Source organism: Vulpes lagopus, chromosome 6 (genome assembly GCF_018345385.1).
Source record: "Vulpes lagopus strain Blue_001 chromosome 6, ASM1834538v1, whole genome shotgun sequence".
In the NCBI taxonomy this organism is placed as follows: Eukaryota; Metazoa; Chordata; class Mammalia; order Carnivora; family Canidae; genus Vulpes; species Vulpes lagopus.
In genome coordinates this window covers 44615906-44637870 of record NC_054829.1, presented here as the reverse complement: position 1 = coordinate 44637870, position 21965 = coordinate 44615906, and the positions used below count along the sequence as shown (strand labels likewise).

General features: G+C 37.2%; 1 protein-coding gene across 1 annotated transcript in view; it reads left to right on the top strand.

Annotated features, from left to right (window-relative positions):
- Nucleotides 1-1855: 1855 nt before the first annotated feature.
- STYX (serine/threonine/tyrosine interacting protein) overlaps nt 1856-21965 on the top strand; it is a 40747-nt gene continuing 20637 nt past the window's right edge. The window contains exons 1-3 of the mRNA XM_041758347.1: nt 1856-2269; nt 16767-16799; nt 18664-18717. Of these exons, the coding sequence (XP_041614281.1) occupies nt 1988-2269; nt 16767-16799; nt 18664-18717 (369 nt within the window). The 5' untranslated portion in view covers nt 1856-1987. The remainder of the gene's footprint in view (nt 2270-16766; nt 16800-18663; nt 18718-21965) is intronic.

Here is a 21965-nt window from a genome sequence, read left to right as displayed (position 1 = left end):
CATATTTTTGTCTTTTTTAAAAGTACATTTATTATGGTTCTTTAGGTTCTTTAGTACATAAACTATTTAATAACCAAAATGAGTTGCATTTAGATCACAGGCTTTTGAATTTTAAAACTGTACCCACACTCAGGTGTTCCTAAGAGCATCTTGTTATATAAAGCATAGACATGTGTGTCTAAATCGATAATGAAAAGTCTTTACTCTTCACCTATTATGATTAGGCTGTGTCATAGTTAATTGAACAAGTACATGTTTATCCATAACTTTTTTTTTTTAGATTATGATTAAAAGTAATATTTGCTAACAAATGTGACTTGGTTTTCTTGATTTATGTGAGATGGTTTGTTCCCTTTTTATAATGTTAAGGTCTGGAGCCTCTTCCCCAAAAAAGTCACACATTCATACACACAATTATGCATATACTAAAGTGAAAGGAGATTTATTATTTCTCAAGCTCACCCATTGACTCTGTAGGTATCTATGGATACCAAGCTAAGAGTGTCTGATGTAGAGGATGTTGATGTCAGAAATGTTCAAAGCAAAAGTTCTGTTACCTACACACAATTCTTTCTATATCATGTGGAATTAAAGCTTTAACAAATTAGAATAGGAAGTCATCATTTGACTTCAATTGAGATTTTGTTAAAGGTGCTGTTTCAAAAAAGCTAACTTGACTTCAGTTTCATAAACACTAAAGAATGTACCATATTTGATGTGGGTAGTTACACAGTTACTCTTTAAACTTACTTGTGGAGTATTGTGGGTCTTTTTATAACTTTAAAAGGTAGAGAACAGTTTAAATAGTGGTAGAAAAATGGAGTACTCAAGCTAGCCATTTAATACTCAAGTTATTGACCAGTTCTATTTCTACATTTTGGCAGTGTGTTTCATAAATGTGACAATATAAAAATAATAGGATGTTTGTCAAGGGGGTCCAGGTCAAACATCATCCATGTGATTCTTTTAACTTTATTCATTGTAATTTGCAATTTAGTTTGATTTCTTATCTTTCTACTTAGGTGGTGTTTTGTTTTTTTAAAGAATCAGTTTGGTTTACAAATCTTGAAAGTTTAAGTGTGGATTCTTCTGCTTCTAAGTTTAATTTTCCTCATCCGTTTGAAAATAAAAAGGATAATAGTATCTCCTTAAGCCCAGAGAAAGTATCCTATACCTTATTTCTATTTACAATATATTAACAGACTCAAACTTTAAAAGATACTGAAAGCCCTGTAGTTTATGTTGAAATGTTAATATAATTATGTTAATAAGCTTAGAATGAGAGCTTCCTTCAGTATGATGTGTAATTTACTGAGTGAACCCATAAGTTGTTTCTATTTCTTAGGATTTTTATTTCCATTGTTTCTTGAGATTTTCTAGTTGTCATATTCCCAAGTATTCTTAAAAGTCCGTTTCAGTTTGCTTAAAAGTGATGGGTTCATTTTCTGTGTAGCATAACCTAGTCTGAAGATGAACTCTTCATTTATTACTCTTTTGGTTATAACCTTACCACAGATTGCGCAGAATTCTGAGCGTAGAAACTACAGTTTTCCTTTCAGATGCCAGTTTCTAGTGGCTATGATGTTTTGCCCTTTCTTATACAAAAAGGAATTGCGTCCTGTCTGGAAAGGGCAGAGCTGGTCTGGCTTGTCCCACCGCCTTTCCCAGGACCTTCAGTCGTTCCCTCCCTCCTGCCGCAGCCCCACCTCCTCCACACCCGGTGAGCTTCGGCCGTAGCTTCTCCGAGGCCCCGCCCCCCCCGCGTCTGCGCTCTGGCGAAGGGGCGGGGCGGCGGCGCGCTGACACCTGGCGGCCGCGGGGGGCGGGCCAAAGGCAAGCGTGGGCTGGGATTGGCTGGGGCAGCGCGGGGAGGGCGGGGGGAAGCAGGGGAGACGGTTGTAGGGCTCTTGCTTGTGCCCGAGCCCGTGCGGCCTGAGGGGCGCGGAGACTCAGGGGGAGGGAGACGGCAGCAGCATGGCGGCCGGGTATGAGCCGCCCAACCCTCCTCTTCCCCGCTGTCGCCGCCGTCGCCGCCGGAGTCGCTGGGACCTTTTGGTCTGCGCGTGTTAGTTGTAAGCCCGCTGCCCGCCCGTCAGCCCTCCGGTCCACCCGCCCTCCTTCCTTTCTCTGCCGCTGGCAGCCCGAGGGTCGGGCGGGCCGGATAACTCCCACTCCCACTCCCACCCCACCCACAAGCCCCAGGGCCGGGACCATGGAGGACGTGAAGCTGGAGTTTCCTTCACTCCCGCAATGCAAAGAAGACGCCGAGGTGAGTTTGTCCCGTGAATGCCACGCACAGGCCTCACTGTGTGGCTCCTTGACCGCGGGGCGACCCCAGGCCCCAAACGTCGAAGTCTCCAGGTCATCGGAGCCCTGTTGCCTCTTGAGGCCGTCTTGGGACCTCGGGTGGAGCTCCGGGACGGTGTACCTGGACCCTCATTCACTGAGTATCTTTTCCCCCCTGGCGGAGGGGCTGCCGGGTCTCATCTACTTAATAAAAAGGGGAGGAGAAAAGTAGGTATCCCCCCGCCCCAACCCCCAGGCCCGGCTTCGAGGACTTACTTTGAGTAAGGTTCCCCTTTTTATTGCTAAGGAAATACGAAGGTAATGTTTTAAATCTCAATTTGAGAGAGATTTGGTGTCATCGATTTGCTTGTGGGACACATGGCCCCCACACGTGAAGTAGATCTGGGGCCTTAACTTTCGAAGTGTGCCTTCAAAGTTTTCCAAGGTAGTTGTTTGGGTTTTTTTGTTTTTTTTTGTTTTTGTTTTTGTTTTTTGAGGCAAAACTGTGACCCACAGAATAAAATGTCATGAAGCTAGCACATTTGAATCTAAAAACTTAAATCATGAAACTTACCCTTTGGAAGGGAGTTGATAGAATGAAATTCTTTATAACCTTTCCTTTCTCTTGATTTCTAACTCGAGATGTTTACTCCATCTTCTTCCTTGTCTAACGTTTGTATTGAGTTTTTTTCCCCATCTATTGCTAGTTTAAAACATTTTATGGTGTTGCACACTACTAAAATATTTCTAAAGACTAAATTCAGGGATACTCGGAAAAAACAAAAGACAAGGATACTCAACTATCCTCTAGTAAGATCGAGAAAAATTAAATTTCTAGTTCTAAATATCTTAAAAATAATTAGAAAGCTATATTTTTAAGAAACCATTCAGTTTATACCAAATATTCTTTTGAGTATCTTCTTTTGGGGTTCTCATTTTTTATTTGGAGGGATCCTTTGCTCGTGATAGTATTTTTTGAGAATTTCATATTTTAAGAGTAGACAAATAGGAAAAAAATTGAATTTAGGTTAGTTTAAAAAATAAATTTACACTTTTCTTTGTTTAATATGGAATAATGTGAATGAGGAATATGCTTTTTGTCCTTAAAGTGATTTAGTGATTTCAGTCTGGAAGCAACCTTAAGGAATAATATAGAACATTCTCTTTTTTCAGGTGAAGAAATTGTAGCTTATTGAGAATAAGTGATATGCCAAGGTAACAGTAGTGTAAGACACAGTTGAGGACCTTGGTCTCTTGATTCCTAATTCATTGTGAGTTTGTTTTGTTTTTTTTTTAAAGATTTTATTTATTCATTCATGAGAGACACATAGAGAAGGCAGAGACACAGGCAGAGGGAGAAGCAGGCTCCCACTAGGGAGCGGGATGTGGGACTCCATCCTAGAACCCCAGAATCACGCTGCCCTGAGCTGAAGGCAGAGGCTCAGCCGCTGAGCCACCCAGGCATCCCCCTAATTCATTGTTTTTAATATACCTCAATTCTTTCCTGCTCTGATCTTTAAAATTCTAGTTTAAAATATTTAGACTTGCATTTAATCTTTTATTGTGTATGTGTCTTATTCCTATAAAAATTATAAAATCTTACTGGGAACATAGCTTTCTTTCCTGTGCAAGGACAGATGTAGTGCTTAAAGCCTAGTAGATAACGACACAAGTATTATTTACTGAAAGCCAATTTATTGTTTTTTTTCATAGCATTGTATGTTTGTTTTCATTTGGTTGCAACTGACAAAAAAACCAACTCAGACTAGCTTAAGCAAAAAGAGAAGAATTAAATCCAGAAAGGGAAATTAAATCCCTGCAGCTGGTCTCAGGGACTTGACTAGATAGTCTCAATTTATGAGAACTGCCTCTGCCTCATCAGTGCTTGTCTATACTTTCAGGGTTTTTGCTTTTACTCTGGCTTCTCCACAGATAAGGAGTTTAACTGCCAGCTGCTTCAAGGTCACATCCTTACAGAGCTTATTACATTGAGGAATAATATCTCTATAAGCTTCAGTATTTAAAATCTAGAGGATTGGCTTAACTTAACTTAGGTCATATGCCCATCTTTTGGATCAGACCCTATTGCCATTAAGTTGTGAATACAATGAGGAGCCCAGTCTGGGTCATATACTCACTTCTGTGGCCAAGGTAGGGGGGCGGGGGTGAAGTTTATCATGGATAGCCCTACCAACAACCATAGGAGCATTCCCACAGAAGATGGAGGATGCTTTAGATGGAGGGTGCTTTCTGGCAGACAAAACTATAAATAACCATTAAACAGGGCATATAGGGATCCCTGGGTGGTGCAGTGCCAAACCGCGCCCAGGGCGCGATCCTGGAGACCCGGGATCGAATCCCACGTCGGGCTCCCGGTGCATGGAGCCTGCTTCTCTCTCTGCCTGTGTCTCTGCCTCTCTCTCTCTGTGTGTGTGACTATCATAAATAAATAAAAATTAAAAAAAAAAAAAAACAGGGCATATAGTTACTCCTGATAAACTAATAAAACAATGTTAATTTTCTAATTTACCATGAGATATATAAAGTGTCAAATGGTCTAACATAGTTATGGTGACCAGCCAATTAATAGTGCTCTTCCACCCAGGAAGCATTTCATGGAAACCTAAATTACAATCCAAATCTTATTTTAGTAAAAATGGAATTGAAGTAGAGAAATTTTTAATGCATTCTCTTAATGATTGATGTGATCAATCTATGACAGTTTGATGATCCAATCACCTGTATAAGAATATCAGTTCCTTTGCAAAAAGATTGTCACTCTTCTGTTTAAAACTTTGCTGTGATTTCCCGTTGTTTGCAGGATGAAGTTCAAGCCCTTAACCTTATTTGCAAGGTTGTGTGAGATCTGGCATCTGTCTGCCTTTGTAACCTCATTATGAGCTACTCTTTTCCTTGCTCCCTTCTGTGTTTGCCCTAGCCATGTTCATTTTCTCTCAGTTCCTGGAATGTTTTGGTTCCTGCCATACACACCCCTCCCCAGGACTTTTGCACTTGCCCTCACCCTTGCCTTCACCTAATTAACTGTTTGCTCTTGGGTTAGATCTCACTTTAGGTATCCTTTCTTGAGAAAGGTGTTCCCTGATTTTGCCAATTCCTTCTGTTCCCCTTTTGTACCCTTCCACTCCCCAGAATAGTTTAATCCTCTAGGTTTATAGGTCTCTGTAGCACTTGGTACTTTTATACCTACCTTTTAACAGATATTTTACTTGTAGTTTGGTTGCTTTTTTGCCATGATATTTCCATGAATATTTCACAAGGTAGTTTATTCACCAATATGTTCCTGTCTTATTGCCCACTCTTTCTTGCACTTAACACAGTGTCCAGTTATATACCATAAGCTTAACAAACGTTTGTTGAATTAATAAAAGAATCTTGATTGGTGTTGATAGTAGAATCTTGTGACAAGATTGCAGTAGTTTCTTTATAGGTATGAAGAAAAGAATAGCTTACGTTATCATTTTTAAACAAATTAGTTGCATAGTTAGGGTTATTGGTTTTATAATTAGAAATTAATGTTTTCAGATAGAAAATGTAATATAATTTATTTCAGTTGCAATTTGGCAACTGAAATGTTACTTTTTTTCCTCTTTTGATTCCCATAGTTCAGAATAAAAAATAGGAATTGCTTAATATTTCTGATTGAGGGGCCTTTAAATTTAGAATGATGCTTTTTAAATCTGACTGTAGAGTAGAATCACCCAGGGGGCTTTTTAAAAAATAACCATTCCTAGACCCCACCATCCCCTATTCTGATTTAACTGGTCTGATACGGAGTCAGATAATTCTGATGGCAGCCAGGTTTATGAGTAACAAGCATCTTACTTGAATGCCCTTCTGCCTCTTGGTTGTAGAGTGAAAAACTCCTTTTGCCTTTGGTTGAAGCAAAACTTGAAATAAGAATGAGAATTAAAGGAAAAGGTTTATTATGAAGAGGGCTACCATTTCTGGAGGAGAGAAACTGCAATACAATTTTTTCTGTTTTGTGAATGTCCCAGCTCTAGTATAGTATTCTAATGATTTTTTTTTTTTCTCTGAACGCTCTTCCCATCAGCTAAAATTCATAATCTATTTTGGTATTTCTAAAGGTTGTTAGGTTTCATCCAGCCTTATCCATCTGATAATAAGGATTAAATTTTTATTTTGTCTAATGGTTACAGCCTATATCCTTTGCTGTGTTTATTTACTTATTTACTGATCTTTGAACATTTTTATAACATCTTTCTATCCCCTAAGTGCAGTTTTATAGCTCACATAACTGCATTTGTTTGAGAAGGAAGGAGAAAACCTGAAAGTCCTACCTTCTTCAATCATCAATTGAGGATTGATGATTGAAGAATTTTTCATTACTGAATTTATTTTCATCAGAACCATAGTGTGTTTCATAATTAGGGGTATTTTGTTTTAGCTGCTTTGCTTTGGTTTGAAAAAATATAGTTGGACTGGTTGCTAATCATCTAAGTTTGGGGAACTGATTCTACTAATTAAGTACAGTAGTAGCTCACAGTAGATCATTGGGAATCTGCCCCATTACCACTACTATCTCTAGACTGATGGATTTTAGCAGCAACGTGGGCAGGCTGAGATTAAGATTGAGTGTGATACAGGCAAGACTTGGTTGGTAGAGATATGTTCAGACAGATGGACATCTAGTAGAGCAAGAGTGTGAGCATGAATGACTTAAAATCTTGATTTAGTATGCTAAAGGTAGTAGCAGAATTGGTAGAGAAGACAGAATTAAGATTTGTTTTGTAGGGTAGTTATCAGGGCTAGGTAAACAAAGAGGGTAGACTCTGGAGGTCAAAATCTAATTCTAGCACTAGAAATAGTTTAATGAAATCTTCTGTGACAGAAAGCTTTTAGATTTCAAAGGTTTCATGCCTATTATAGCAAATTTGACGCTTACAGAAACAGGCTGTATGGTTTACTGTCTCGTGAATAGGAATAATTTTTCATTCTCTCCTGCTAAACAACTTGCTTTTTACTCCTATAATATCTTCCTTGTATAAATATAGCATATACATTCTATTGTATACAATCATTTGGAAGCTCAAAATTCCTTTGAAGCCTCTTATTTCACTTAAAACTTAGGTAAATTTTGCATTCTATCCCATGTGGTCATGTTTATTTAATTTTATTTATTTATTTTTAAAACAAACTTTTTTTTAAGATTTTATTTATTCATGAGACACACAGAGAGAGAGAGGCAGAGACACAGGCAAAGGGAGAATCAGGCTCCACGCGGGGAGCCCAACGTGGGATTTGATCTCGGGTCCCCAGGATCAGGCCCTAAACCGCTGAGCCACCCAGGCAGCCCTGGTCATGTTTATTTTAATATAAAAATGTTTTAAATTAGTGGTCAGTGAAAACCCTTTTTCTCAAAAAAAAAAAAAAATCTTTTGGTAAAACTGGTAATCCAGAAGGAAGCACATTTATCCTGTGTCTTTGACTGCCTTCTGGCATAGATATTGCCAGATATTCCCTGGAATATATGTACACCATTTCACTATATACATCCTCTTTTTTTTTTTCATGCACAGTTTAGAAATTTCATTTTAGGTAACTCAAAAGTACACATTTCTTTAATTGCTATTCTTTTTTACTCTCGCAACTGGTAAGTTTCTTCGGGAAGATAAGACGGTTAGACTAAGAATTAAGAATAGAAAGAAAGAAAGAAGGAAAGAAAAGGAAAAAGGAAAGGAAAAAATCTAGCACCGTACATCTCCACAATGTATATCTATCATGTGCTTATTCTGTGACAGGCTCTGTGCTCAGTGTTAGGGATACCGTGATGAAAATGACAGAGTCTTTGGCTTAAGTTCTTTAAAAACTTTTTAGTATAAAAAGGTTATAACGTATCAGTAAATAAGAGATACATAAACATTCATTTTGTACAAATTGATTACATTTATTCCTTGGAAATTATATACATTCTTTTTTATATATGTATATATATACTTTATTTCTATAAGTTAATTATCATTTTATGCAGTCAGAATTTGTTTAAATACAATTGTCTGCCATATAGTTCCTTCTTACATTGAGTGTCTGTATAGTGTCAATGTTTCTGAAATCAGCTGCTTAGACTCAAAGCTACTTAGGCTCTCAGTGGCTAAAATAGAAATGTAAGAGAGAAAATACCTTTTCTTTGGGGGTTGGGCAGAGAGAGGGAAGATCTTAAGCCAGAGCTCCATATCCAGCACGGATCCTGAGGTAGGGCTTGATCTCACCATCCTGACATCATGACCTGAGTTGAAATTAAAGATTTGGGGACGTTTAACCAACCAACTGCACCACCCAGGCACTACCTTTTTAAAAACATCTTTTGGAAATTCCTTTAGTAAGAGTCTACTGGTAGTAAACTCTGTTTTTGTTTGTATGGGATTAATCTTTTACTTCACTCTGTTCTCAAAGATGATTTTCTGAGCATATATTCTAGATTCATGATTATTTCACCACTTTCTATGTATTCTTCAGTCTTCTGGCTTTTATTCTTTCAGTTGAGAAGTCAAGGGGAGTCTATTTAATCTCTTGTTCTTATCTGCATGTTTCCCCTTTTTTAAAAAAAAAATATTTATTCATGAGAAACAGAGAGAGAGAGAGAGAGAGAGAGAGAGAGAGGCAGAGACATAGGCAGAGAGAGAAGCAGTCTCCATGCAGGGAGCCCGATGTGGGACTTGACCCTGGGACTCCAGGATCCGCCCTGGGCTGAAGGCAGGCACTCAATCCCTGAGCCACCCAGGTGTCCCCGCATGTTCTCTTTTTTTAAGGAGGAGTAAAATTTACAGAGTATAATGCATAGATATTAAATGTGCAATTCAGTGAGTTTTTTTTTTTTTTTTAAGATTTTATTTATTTGAGAGAGAGAGGGAGAGCAAGCATACAGACAGCAGTGGGGAGGGGCAGAGGGGGAGAGGGAAACAGACTCCCTCCTGAATAGGGAGCCTGATGTGGGGCTTGATCCTGGGACCCTGATATCACAACTGAAGCCGAAGGCAATCATTCAACTGACTGAGCCACTCAGGTGCCCCAAATTTTGATAAATATATAGACCAGTGTATTACTCTTATCAAGATATAGAACATCAATGTAAAAAGTTATATCACATACATTTCCAGGCAACCTCTACCCTATTCCAGATAGGCAATGAATAATGATTTTTATAACCATAGTTTAGTTTTATCTTCTTGAAGTTCATATAAAAGGAATCATGTAAAAGGGGCCCTATTGTTTATGACTGTTTTTAAAAGATTATTTATTTTAGGGCAGCCCTGGTGGCCCAGCAGTTTAACGCCACCTTCAGCCCAGGATGTGATCCTGGAGACCCAGGATCAAGTCCCAGGTCAGGCTCCCTGCATGGAGCCTGCTTCTCCCTCTGCCTGTGTCTCTGCCTCTCTCTCTGTGTCTGTCATGAATAAATAAATAAAATCTTTAGAAAATAAAATATTATTTATTTTAGAGCATGTGTACGGATAGGGGAGGGACAGAGGGAAAGAATCTTCAAACAGACTCCCCATTGAGCATAGAGCCCAACTTGGGGCTCCATCTCACCTGTGGGAAACCACCTGAGCCAAAACCAAGAGTTGGATGCTTAACTGAGTAAGCCACCCAGGTGCCCCTATTTATGGCTTTTTTCATTTAACATAATATCTGTGAAACTCACCTATATTGTGCTTGTAAGTAGTAGCAGATTCTTTTTTATTGCTGAGTACTATTTCATTGTATGATCATTGTCATGATCTTGGGGTCCTAGGATAGAGCCCTGTGTGGGGTTACTTGCTCAGCAAGGAGTCTGCTTGAGGATTGTGTCTCATTCCCTCTGCCTTTCCCCCTGCTCATGTGTTCACGTGCTCTCTCTTAAATAATTTTTTTAAAAGATTTATTTATTTATTCGTGATAGAGAGAGGCAGAGACACAGGCAGAGGGAGAAGAAGGCTCCACGCCAGAAGCCCAACACGGGTGCGTGGAACTCGATCCCAGAACTCCAGAACCATGCCCCGGGCCAAAGGCAGGCGCCAAACCGCTGAGCCACCCAGGGATCCCGTCTCTTAAATAAATTTAAAAAAAAAATTTTTTTTTAAGTCTTTTGTGCTCTCTTTAAGATATCTTTGCTTTTTTCCAAGGTTGTAAAGATATTTTGTTTTCTTTTAGAAGTTTTATCATTTTTGCATTTGTGTTAATACATACATTCATCAAGTATGTATTAAGTGCCTATTATCAAGTGTCACCAAGTGTTGGAAGTAGAATGCAGTAGTGAAGACAGGTTAAGATGTTTGTGTGTGAGGAGGAGTCAAGATCAGAATTGATTTTATTTTCCAAACATTTATCTATTGTTCCAGCACCAGTCATTGAAAGACTTCTTTCTCCGTTAAATTGCCTTGTTGTCTTTTTAGGAAAATTAATTAGCTGCATATGTGAAGGTCTTTTGGACTCTATTCCATTCCTGTTTGCTTTTAGTCTACAAAAAGAAATTCTGTTCATGTTTGGTATACTATTTATCTGTGTATTTCTTTCCCCTTTTCTTGCTTGGGATTTATTTACTGGGCTGCTTATTTCAGAGATGTGCTGTCTTTAACCAGTTTTGGAAAATTTTTATTACTATCTGTGTAACATTATCTCTCCTTTATTTTCTTTCTTCTCCTTTTGGAACTTAGACTTCATGGATGTTAGACTTTTAAATTCTATTTTATATGTCTATTAACTGATTCTATTTTCCAACTCTGAATTTAGGTCATTTCTTCAATTCTATTTTCCAGTTCATAAAATTTCTCTTTATCTACATCCTTTTTTCCCTTTAGCCTATCCTATCCACTGATTTTTAATTTCAATTGTATTTTTTCATTTCTACATATTCCTTTCAGTTCTCTTAAAAAAAATTTCTTAATCCTTGGTCATACTTTTGGTGCTCTCATTTCTTTCTTTCTTTCTTTCTTTTTTTTTAAAGATTTTATTTATTTATTCATGAGAGACACAGAGAAGGCAGAGACATAGGGAGAGGGAGAAGCAGGCTCCTTGCAGGGAGCCCGATGTGGGACTCGATCCCAGAACCCCAGGATCACGCCCTGAGCCGAAGGTAGATGCTCAACTGCTGAGCCACCCAGGAGTCCCTCTCCTTCCTTCCTTCCTTCCTTCCTTCCTTCCTTCCTTCCTTCCTCCCTCCCTCCCTCCCTCCCTCCCTCCCTCCCTTCCTTCCTTCCTTCCTTCCTTTCTTTCTTTCCTCTCATTTCTTTTTATACTAAATGTTTTATATTTTTCATTGTCCAAATACCTGCAGCCTTTGTGAATGTGATTCAGTTGTATCTGGTTTTTATGGTGGTCCATTTCCTCCTCTTTCTTTAAAAATTCACATTTATTTGTGAGCTCATTGAAACTCATCTCTGTCAGTTATTTCTGGTCTAGATTAGGATATGCTTCTCTGCAGAAGGTGCATTTGCTTCTCCCAAGAATCCATGGACACTATCTACCCAGGATCATTTGACATTGAATTTTCACTTGGCCTCACAAAAATCATTGAATTGTAATGCCAAAGTTGAGTGAAGGCCAGATTGTGGTTAGGAAGACCCCATTCCACCATTACTACCACATTCTACTCAGTTTCAAAGCTAAAAAAGGCAGGAGTATTCATTTCTATGGGGATGAGGTGAGTTTCCTTCCCTCCTCTATCTCCCCAGTTTATCATTCACTGAGACTGTTGCCTATTGGGATCTCAGCTTTCTGGTGTTGATCTTTTCTTTTCCTTTCCTTTCCTTTCCTTTCCTTTCCTTTCCTTTCCTTTCCTTTCCCTTTCCCTTTCCCTTTCCCTTTCCCTTTCCCTTTCCTTTCCCTTTCCTTTCCCTTTCCTTTCCCTTTCCTTTCCCTTTCCTCTGACTTTCCTCTGACTTTCCTCTGACTTTCCTCTTTGATCAGGTCCCAGGCTTTGTCTTATGTCTCACATGTACAGGATATAAAATAAAGGCATGATGAGGATGTGGAACAGCTGCAACTCCCATACATTGCTAGTGGAAGTGTAAATTGGTTTTGGAAAACTTTTGGCACCCAGGTGGCTCAGTGGTTGAGCACCTGCCTTTGGCTCAGGTCGTAACCCCAGGGTCCTGGGATTAAGTCCCACATTGGGCTCCCTACAGGGAGCCTACTTCTTCCTCTGCCTGTGTCTCTGCCTCTCTCTCTGTCTCATGAATAAATAAATGAAATCTTTAAAAAAAACAAACAAACAAACAAATATAGGCCTACCCTGTGACTTAGTAATTCTAATTCCATTGCTACTTTTTTTTAAAGATTTTATTAAGTAATCTCTATATCCAATGTGGAGCTCAAACTCCTAACCCTGAGATCAAGAGTTGCATCCTCTTCCAGCTGAGCCAGACACACACCCCTCCATTGCTGCTTTTATAGCCAAGAGAAATAAATGTGTAAGTGCATCAAAGAACATAGAAGATACTTTTCACAGCATTTTTATTCATATTTGCCCAAACTTGGAAGCTACTTAAATCTGCAACAGGACAGTGAGTAAATTGTGGAATATTCATACAGTAGTATATTGCACAGCAATAAAAAGGACCGGACAGCATGTATGAATTTCATAGACATTAGGTTGAGTGAAAGAACCCAGACATAAAATAGTAGTGATGCGATTCCACTTATATTGATAAATATAAGTGATAGAAGTTAGCGCTCACTTCTGTAAAGAGGATATTGCCTGAGAAGAGAAGGAGGGAACTTTCTGGGATGACGAAAATCTTGACGTGGGTGGTAATTACATGGATGTATTGCCTGTGAAAATTCATTGAGCTTTACATTCAGATTTGGGTGTTTAAACACTTCATTGTGTGTTCTTTGATACCTCCGTTTTAAAAGAACAGAAAAAATATAAGGCCATGAGAAATCAGATCCTCTCAGGATATGGCTTCTTAGAGTTTATAGTCTACTAATACCACATTGCCAAGATACATTTTCAACATTAAAGACAAAAAATACCTTCTTTCTGTTCATTAAAAAAAATTGCTGTCTCTTTTCTGTAGCCAAACTCAAGAGGTTTTCCTACTTGAGGTGCATTAAACTGAACACAGCCCAAAGAAGTATTGAAAACAGAATTTTGGGGACCTGGGTGGCTCAGTTGGTTAAGTGTCTGACTTGATTTTGGCTTAGGTTGTAATCTCAGGGTTGTGGGACCTGTTTAAGGTACTCTCTCCTCTCCCTCTGCTTGCTTGCTCTCTTAAGAAGAAAGGAAAAGAAAGCGAAGAGTTTTTTATTAATTTGTCACAAGGAGACAGGGAAATGGTTCTCAAAGTGCTGTTTCCCCCTTGGGGTTCATGGATGAAACTTTTATTCAGTGTGCTAGGGAATAAGGCCAGGGAGCTTGATATATTAAGGAATTTACACATTTTATTACCTAGGCACTTGGTTTCAGCTGCTCATCTTAGTATGTGAACATGCTAGTGTATACATTGTATGTTCAAAAAATAGTTGTAAAACCTTGCCCATGGGAGATCTTAATTTTATAATGAACTAAAGGTAACTTTAGGGCAACTCAGAGGGCTTCTATGCAGGTCCTCAGCTCCAAACTGGCTCATGGAGGAGGGTATTTGATGGAACACCTAACCATAGCTTCTTGTTCTGCAAAACAGACAAATTCTTTCCTGGCTTTAACATTTCTACCTTATGTGTTAGAAATATTTTTTGACTTGGAAAATCTAGGTGAAGAGTAAAGGAAATTTCCTAGCACTATATTTAACTTTTCTGTAATTCTAAAATTATTTAAAAGTGAAAGTAGGTTTTTTTTTTTTTTTGAGAGGAGGGGGAGCAAAGTAGAGGGAGATATTTTTTTTTATATATAGATTTATTTATTTGAGTAAGAGGGTACAAGGTGAGGGATGAAGGGAGATAGAAGCAGACTCCGCCAAGTGCAGAGCCCGATTCGGGGCTCTGTCTCATGACCCTGAGATCGTGACCAGAGCAGAAATCAAGAGTCTGACACTTAACTGACTGAGCTTCCCTGGCACCCCTTGTTTGTTTGTTTGTTTTATTTTTTATTTAAATTCAGTTTAGGGGCACCTGGGTGGCTCAGTGGTTGAGCGGCTGCCTTTGGCCCAGGGCGTGATCCAGGAGTCCCAGAATTGAGTTCCACTTTGTGCTCCCTGCATGGAGCCTGCTTTTCCCTTTGCCTGTGTCTCTATCTCTCTCTCTGTGTCTCTCATAATAAATAAATAAAATCTTTTAAAAAAAATAGAATTTAGGCTGGAGAACAAATACACAAATGTACTTCTAAGCAGGTCACTATGTAGAGTTGTAGAAATTGCAAGAAGCATTCACTGTATATTAGCTTAGCAAGGCACATATTTTCTGCAAATTGTTTCAATCACAGAGCATTTAAAATAACATTTTGGGTTAAAAAAATAAATTTAGTTAACCTATAATGTATTATTAGTTTCAGGAGTAGAATTTAGTGATTCATCAGTTGCATATAGCATCCAGTGCTGATTACATCAAGTGCCCTGCTTAATGCCCATTACCTGATTACCCAATTCCCCCAGCAACCCTCAGTTTATTCCCTGTAGTTAAGAGTCTCTTATGGTTTGCCTCCCTCTCCATTACTTTATTTTTTCTTCCCTTCCCCTATGTTCATCTATTTTGTTTCTTAAATTTCACATATGAGTGAAAACCATTTGATATTTGTCTTCTCTGACTTGGCTTAGCAGAATACTCTCTAGTTCCATCCACATCATTGCAAATGATCCAAAAAGATTTCATTCTTTTTGATGCCTGAATGATACTCCATTGTGTATACATACCACATCATTATCCATTCATCTGTCAGTGGACATCTGGGCTATTTCCATATTTTGACTATTGTGGACATTTCAGTTATAAACATTGGGATGCATGTGCCCCTTCAAATCTCTGTTTTTGTATCCTTTGGATAAATACCTAGTAGTGTAATTGCTGGGTAGGGTATTTCTAATTGACATACAATGTTACATTAGTTCCAGATATATTACATACTAATTGGACAGTTCTGTACACAGCTTAGCACTCTCCATTAAGTACAGATAAGTTCTGTCATCATACAAAGTTATTCCAAATTATTGTCTATATTCCTGATGATGCTGTACTTTTAATCCTTGTCACTTATTTTATAACTGGAAGTTTGTACCCCTTAATCCCATTCATCTGAAAATAAAAGATTTTTTTAAAAAGCTTTTCAAGTTTTAACTTTAGAAAACTCATTTCTCTTTATAATTCTGAGTTTTAAGTAACTAAGTTAAACTTTTGGAATGTAGTCCATTTATAAATGAGGACTATTTGCACCATGTTTGATTCTTCGTATCAATTCACTGTAACTGCTTTTTTCTTTTCCTGATTTTTCTATTTTTTTAAAGAATTATTTATTTTGGGGATGGAGGGGCAAAAGGAGAGGGAGAGAATCTCCAGCAAACTCCCTCCATATGGAGGAGTCTGACGCAGGGCTTGATCCAAATGATCCTGAGACCATGACCTGAGCTGAAATCAAGAGTCAGGTGCTTAACCGACTGAACCACCCAGGTGCCCCTCTTTTCCCAACTTCTTCCTTTTTTTTTTTTTTTTTTTTTAACATTCGTTCATTTTGGAGAGCGAAAACACAAGAGGAAGGGGCAAAGGGAGAGAAAATCACAAGCAGACTCCTGCTCAATGTGGAGGCAGGTGCATGCAAGGGGGCGCGGGGGGCAGAGAATCTTACAACCACAAGATCATGTGAACGGAAACCAAGAGTCAGGTGCTTAACCAGTTGTGCCACCCTGGTGCCCCCTTTCCCAACTTTTAAAATGTTTTCTGTCTTCTGCCGTTGGCATTTTGCGTTATTTTCCAACTTGTTTGTTTTGGTCTGCATTCCAAAGACAGAATGAATTCTATACTTTTGTGAAATGTATCTTTAAAGGGAATCAAACTAAAAGACAGGATCTTAAGCTCAAGTAAGATATGAAAAGGGCTGTTTGATAAGCATTTAGAGGTTTATTAGATCAGGGATGGCAAATACCTGTCACTTAACATTCTTTCATCCATTAGGTGTACTGCTCACTAATCACAGTACTCTTCTTGAATCCTTCACACTTAGCTATCTACTTAGTTGGTTAGAGTTGACATGAATCACAAAATAGCTATTTGACATTTCTGTTTTGGAGGATCAGTTTTGAGAAACTTCTAGAGTTTGTGTTCTTTTAATTAATGAACGGGTCCATCCATTATATGAAATAACATCATTGTAATTATGGAAGTACAATTACCTAAAGAATACCTTAATCATTCTTTCTTGTCACTTAAAATTTCAGGTGTTTGTGAAGCCAGTTTTAATTTATAGAATATTCTTAAAGTACAATGTATTCTTTAAGTATCCATACATTCATATGTCACATCTTTAACTTTTAAATGGGTAACATTTTTTTATATGTCATTTACTTTTATTCTCGTGTTTTCTTTCCATCTTCAAGGAATGGACCTACCCTATGAGACGAGAGATGCAGGTAAGGTAACCTTTTTGTTTACCTTACCAAGCCAACCCATATTACTAGTACCATTATTAAATAACATTATTTCACAAAGGATTTGAGCCCTGTTGGCTCATGATTTCATGTAGGTTCATCATTGAGTATTTTTTTTTTGAGTATTTTAAATAATCAGCATGTTTAAGGTTAATCATGGATCTTAAAAAGATGGGAAATGAATTGTTTCCTTTTTTCCTTAGATTAGAATCATGGACATAGTAATAAATGTATGTGCAAAATGAGTCACTTTGTTTTTTCTTATCTGAAAAATTTGATACAGTATTTTTATTCCTTTTGAAAACAGTTTGCTTTCTCTGTTTAACTAGTTTAGAAAAGTCCAAAAGAATTGACTATAAGGCAAATCACTCCTGAGTAATTGTTCCTCTTTGTGTCTGATTTCCAGTCAACTTCCATAATGAAGTTTCCAGAAGACTGAGTTGAATACTCCCAATATGGAATGATAAAGTGATAGTTAACCATTGTAGCAGATTGTTTTTCTTTGTATTTCTTACCATTTACACTCTAGTAGCCCCAGAATCAAGCAGTGTCTCCTGTTCCTGGGAATACCTTGACTTATGAAAATGTTTCATTTTTTTAGTGAAAACTCTCTTTTTAAAAGTAGCTTAGTATCTGTGAGGCATTTTATTTGGTGCTTTGGGGAATACACAGATGAGTAAAGTGTAATTTCTGCCACAAGAAGCTGGTTAGGAGAAATCAGACCTGTACTCAAATAATTACAGTTTTTCATAGAACTGAACTACAAAATTATACTGTATTAGTATCTAGGATGTGATATAGTCCAACTGAAATCTTATGTTGAACTCACATAGAATAAATTTTAATCTAGCATTTGGAAAGTAAACAATTTAAAATTGTTGAAACTCTGTCAGTAGGCAGACATTTGGTCTTGGTCTTTTTTAAACTTTGCAATACTTTTATTAACTAAAGATAACAACAGTTCTAACCTTGTGTCTTGAGCTACTTTTGATTTGGCTAAATAAGGTTTTGTGTAATTCCAAAGGGGTGATTTTCTTTATGCCTATTTTATTTCTAGACTGTATGAGAGAGAATATAAATAAAATTAGAGATGTTTTATTAATAAGTCTAAAAGACAATCATATAGGAGCACCTCTTTGGCTCAGATAAGTGTTGGATTCTTGGTTTTGGCTCAGGTCATGATCTCATTATCATGAGATTGAGCCTTGCCTTGGTCTCTGTGCTGGGCATGGAGCCTGCTTAAAATTCTCTTTCTCCTTTTCCTCACACCCTCGGTCTTTTTTTTTTTTTTTTAATATTTTATTTATTTATTCATGAGAGACACAGAGAAAGAGAGAGGCAGAGACACAGGCAGAGGGAGAAGCAGGCTCCATGCAGGGAGCCTGACACGGGACTCGATCCTGGGACTCCAGGATCAGGCCCTGGGCCAAAGGCGGCACTAAACCGCTGAGCCACCAGGGCCGCCCACACCCTCGGTCTTTAAAAAAAAAAAAAAAAAGGGATAGTCTTATAATATGCTTATTTTACCCAAACTGCTTTTAAAAAGGCACTGTGGAAAAAAATAAAAATAAAAATAAAGGCACTGTGGAAGTTCACATTATCTGACTTTTCAAAACCAGATTTAAACTTTAAATGTTTCACTTGATATATAAAGCACATCTGCATTTCTTTTCCCGATTATTGGCTCAGTGTGGCTAGGAAATGTTCCTTAAATAACAAGCTGTTTTGCTAAAAAAAAATTATTATAACAACTATGGAAATACTCCACAAATCCACTCATATGGTATATAGTTTGTATAGATTTAAATTTTTTTAATGGTCAATATCTCTATTTTATTTTTCCTAGGAAATTTTACCTGGACTGTTTCTAGGACCATATTCTTCTGCTATGAAAAGCAAGGTATGAACTTTAGGTTAGGTTCATCAAAAGACTATTAACTAGCTTTTTTGAAATAAATTTTTTAGTAGTAGGCATTTTATTTGAGGTAAGATCCACAAATATTGCATGTCACCCTGGAGTACCGACCTCTTTAAATTTTACTGGACCAGTCATTGTCAGGTGTATTATTTTTCTTGTGAAATCCATGTATTTGAAAGATTTACTAAATAATTGACTTTTTATCCTCTAAAATATTAGATATCTATCATTGCTAATCGTATATTCTGAACGATGAAATAGAATTAAATCCTAAAACAAGTATATTTGACATTTTAGTTAATCTTTCCTTATCAAGTGTAAATGTGTGTGTGTGTTTGGGGGGTGTGTACATGTGTATGCACATGTATCTTAATTGATAAAATCTTCTGTTTTTGCAAACTTCAGAGACCTATGCTCCAGGTCGTAAAGTATTATATATATCTGTCTCCTGTATACTCAAACTGAAATGGATTTCATTCATTACACAGTTAACAGGGTAGATCTCATTTTACTATATGCAGCAATGTTGTTGTTACTTCCTAGAAGATTCAGTCCTATGAATTATGACAATGCTACTAATTCATTTTGAATTATAATGTGAAATACTGTATTGTGTGCTTTCCCCAATACTCTATTTAGAAGTCAGTATTTTGTATGATGTCTATCTACAGTAGGTTTTTTAAAAAATCAAAACAAAAACAAAACTAGAATTTTTAACTTTAATGATTTAATTTAATGTATTTATGAATTTTAGATGAATAGGGAGTTTTTCTTTTAAAGACTTTATTGATTTATTCATAGACACAGAGAGAGAGAGGCAGAGACACAGGCAGAGGGAGAAGCAGGCTCCATGCAGGGAGCCTGATGTGGGACTCGATCCCGGGTCTCCAGGACTACACCCCAGGCTGCAGGCAACGCCAAACTGCTGCGCCACCGGGGCTTCCCAATAGGGGAAGTTTTTTAAATGGTTAAATAGTTTTTTAAATTTAAAGTCATTTCTTTGAAACTGGAAGGCTCTGTCACTGTTGGCATATGTAAGAGTAAACCTAGTTTTGATGGCCTATAGCTAGGTTGGAAAGGGTAGGGTGTTGGTAAAAAAAAAAAAAAAGTACTAAGGAAAAGATAGATAACTTACAGACTTAACTGTGAGTTACTTAAGATAAACAAAAGCCAAATAATGTAGTATTCACAAAATACTGGCCTTCAAGATAGTTTTAGTTTGTATACCTACAGCATTTTATAAATATACTTATTATAGTATTTGTCACATTAAATTATAAGTGTTTACAGATCGCCTCAAAACCTCTTCCCCCTCAGTTTCACCATGCTCTAATTATTAGACTGAGGAAAAGTTTCTATGGCAAAATTTGATTATTTCCCATTCTGAATCACCATACTACAGTTTATATCCCTTTTTTATACCATCATCCAAAAAATACGTAACAACAAATGATAATAGAGACCAAGAAACCTAAACTCCTTTTCTAATACTCATTTAGTTAAGCCTACCTTTTATTGCATTCAGATACATTTGAACTGTTTCTTCGTGTATAATTTTTCTGTGATTTGTAGGTATGAGATAAGGTTATAATTTGCTTTATATAAATGAAAACCCGTTGAAAAGTAGAAAATATTCTGTATGCTATTACATTTGAGTTGCATTTTGTAAAGGTTTGTTTTTACTAGTAATAGTCTCATATACATGCCTTCAGTGCTTGTTAAACCAGGTTTTTATCCAGAGTTATGTGTATTTTCCATGGTTTCTTGCACTAATAACGTAGATATGGAAACTTCTTTATATATTACAGATCTATATAAACAAAAGAATAGATGTTGAGGGGCACCAGGGCGGCTCAGTGGTTGTGATTCTGGGGTCCTGAGATCGAGTCCTGCATCAGGCTCCCCACAGGAAGCCTGTCTGTCTCTCTCTATGTCTCTCATGAATGAATTAATAAAATCTTTAAAAAAAAAAAAAAGATGTTGAATACATTTTGGAGGTTTAATAAATGTGAATATGGAACATAGATTAAATCTTAATCCTACCGAATGCTTACCTCCTTTCTTCTAACTCAGGAAATACAGACATAGGAAAATTTGCTGCAAAAATTAACATTTAAAACTTTTGAAACCCTCATTTTCTTAGCTCAGGATGCTATAATAAAATACAATAGACCAGTGGCTTCAACAACAGGCATTTATTTCTCACAATTGTAGAGGCTAGGATATCTGAGATCAGGGTGCCAGCATACTTAGGTTTTTGTGAGGGTCCTCTTGCTGGCGTGGAGATGGCTGCATTCTTGCTTTATCTTTCCATGGCAGAAAGATTCAAGCTCTCGGGTCTCTTCTCTTACCAGAGCACTAATTCCATGATGGGGCTTCACCATAATGACCTCATCTAAATCTAATTACCTCCCAAAGGCCCATCTAATACTATCATCACCTTGGGGGTTAGGGCTTCAATGTACAAATTTTGACAGAGACAAAAATACTCTGTCCATAACAAATATGAATTATTCTTTGATTTCTAACATAGGTTATTGGTATTATTGTTCTGGATTTAATGCAGAAAGTAGGAATTAAATATATAGGAATATAAGCTGAAATTATAGAAAACTCAAGATTCTGAATAATGATTCCTCCTGCCAGGATGATTTTGTTCATTTATTGAACAGATATTATTAAATAGTTAATATGTTCAAGGTACTCTTACACATACTTAATATGAATCAGTGAACAAAATCCTTGTTCTTAGGAATTTACATTCTAACTACTAAAATATGTCATGATATATAGTATATATGACATATATAACATATACATTATCTAACATGTTACCGTATTCACTGAAACCTGTGATCACTTGCAAATAAAAACTTGATATATCGAGGATTGTCATATTAAATTGTTTTAAATGTAGAGCCAAAAATGTCCCACAGAATATAGTATCATTTGGAGTTACCAGTTTTAACTTTAGAAGAATTTTTAAACTGTTAGTAGTCTGTGAACTGTATAAATTAATTCTGGCTTGTAATAGAAAAAGTTTACTGGGAGAAGCAAGGTATAGTCTAGAGATCTGGGCTCTGGTGCTGATATTAACTATGTCGGTGATGTTCAGTAACTGTTTATGTGTTTGTAGTCCCTTCTATAGAATAAAGAATGGTAGTCGATATACATGACAACTATTTCCTGAACACCTGCCATACATCCCAGGCATTGTGCCAAACATCTGA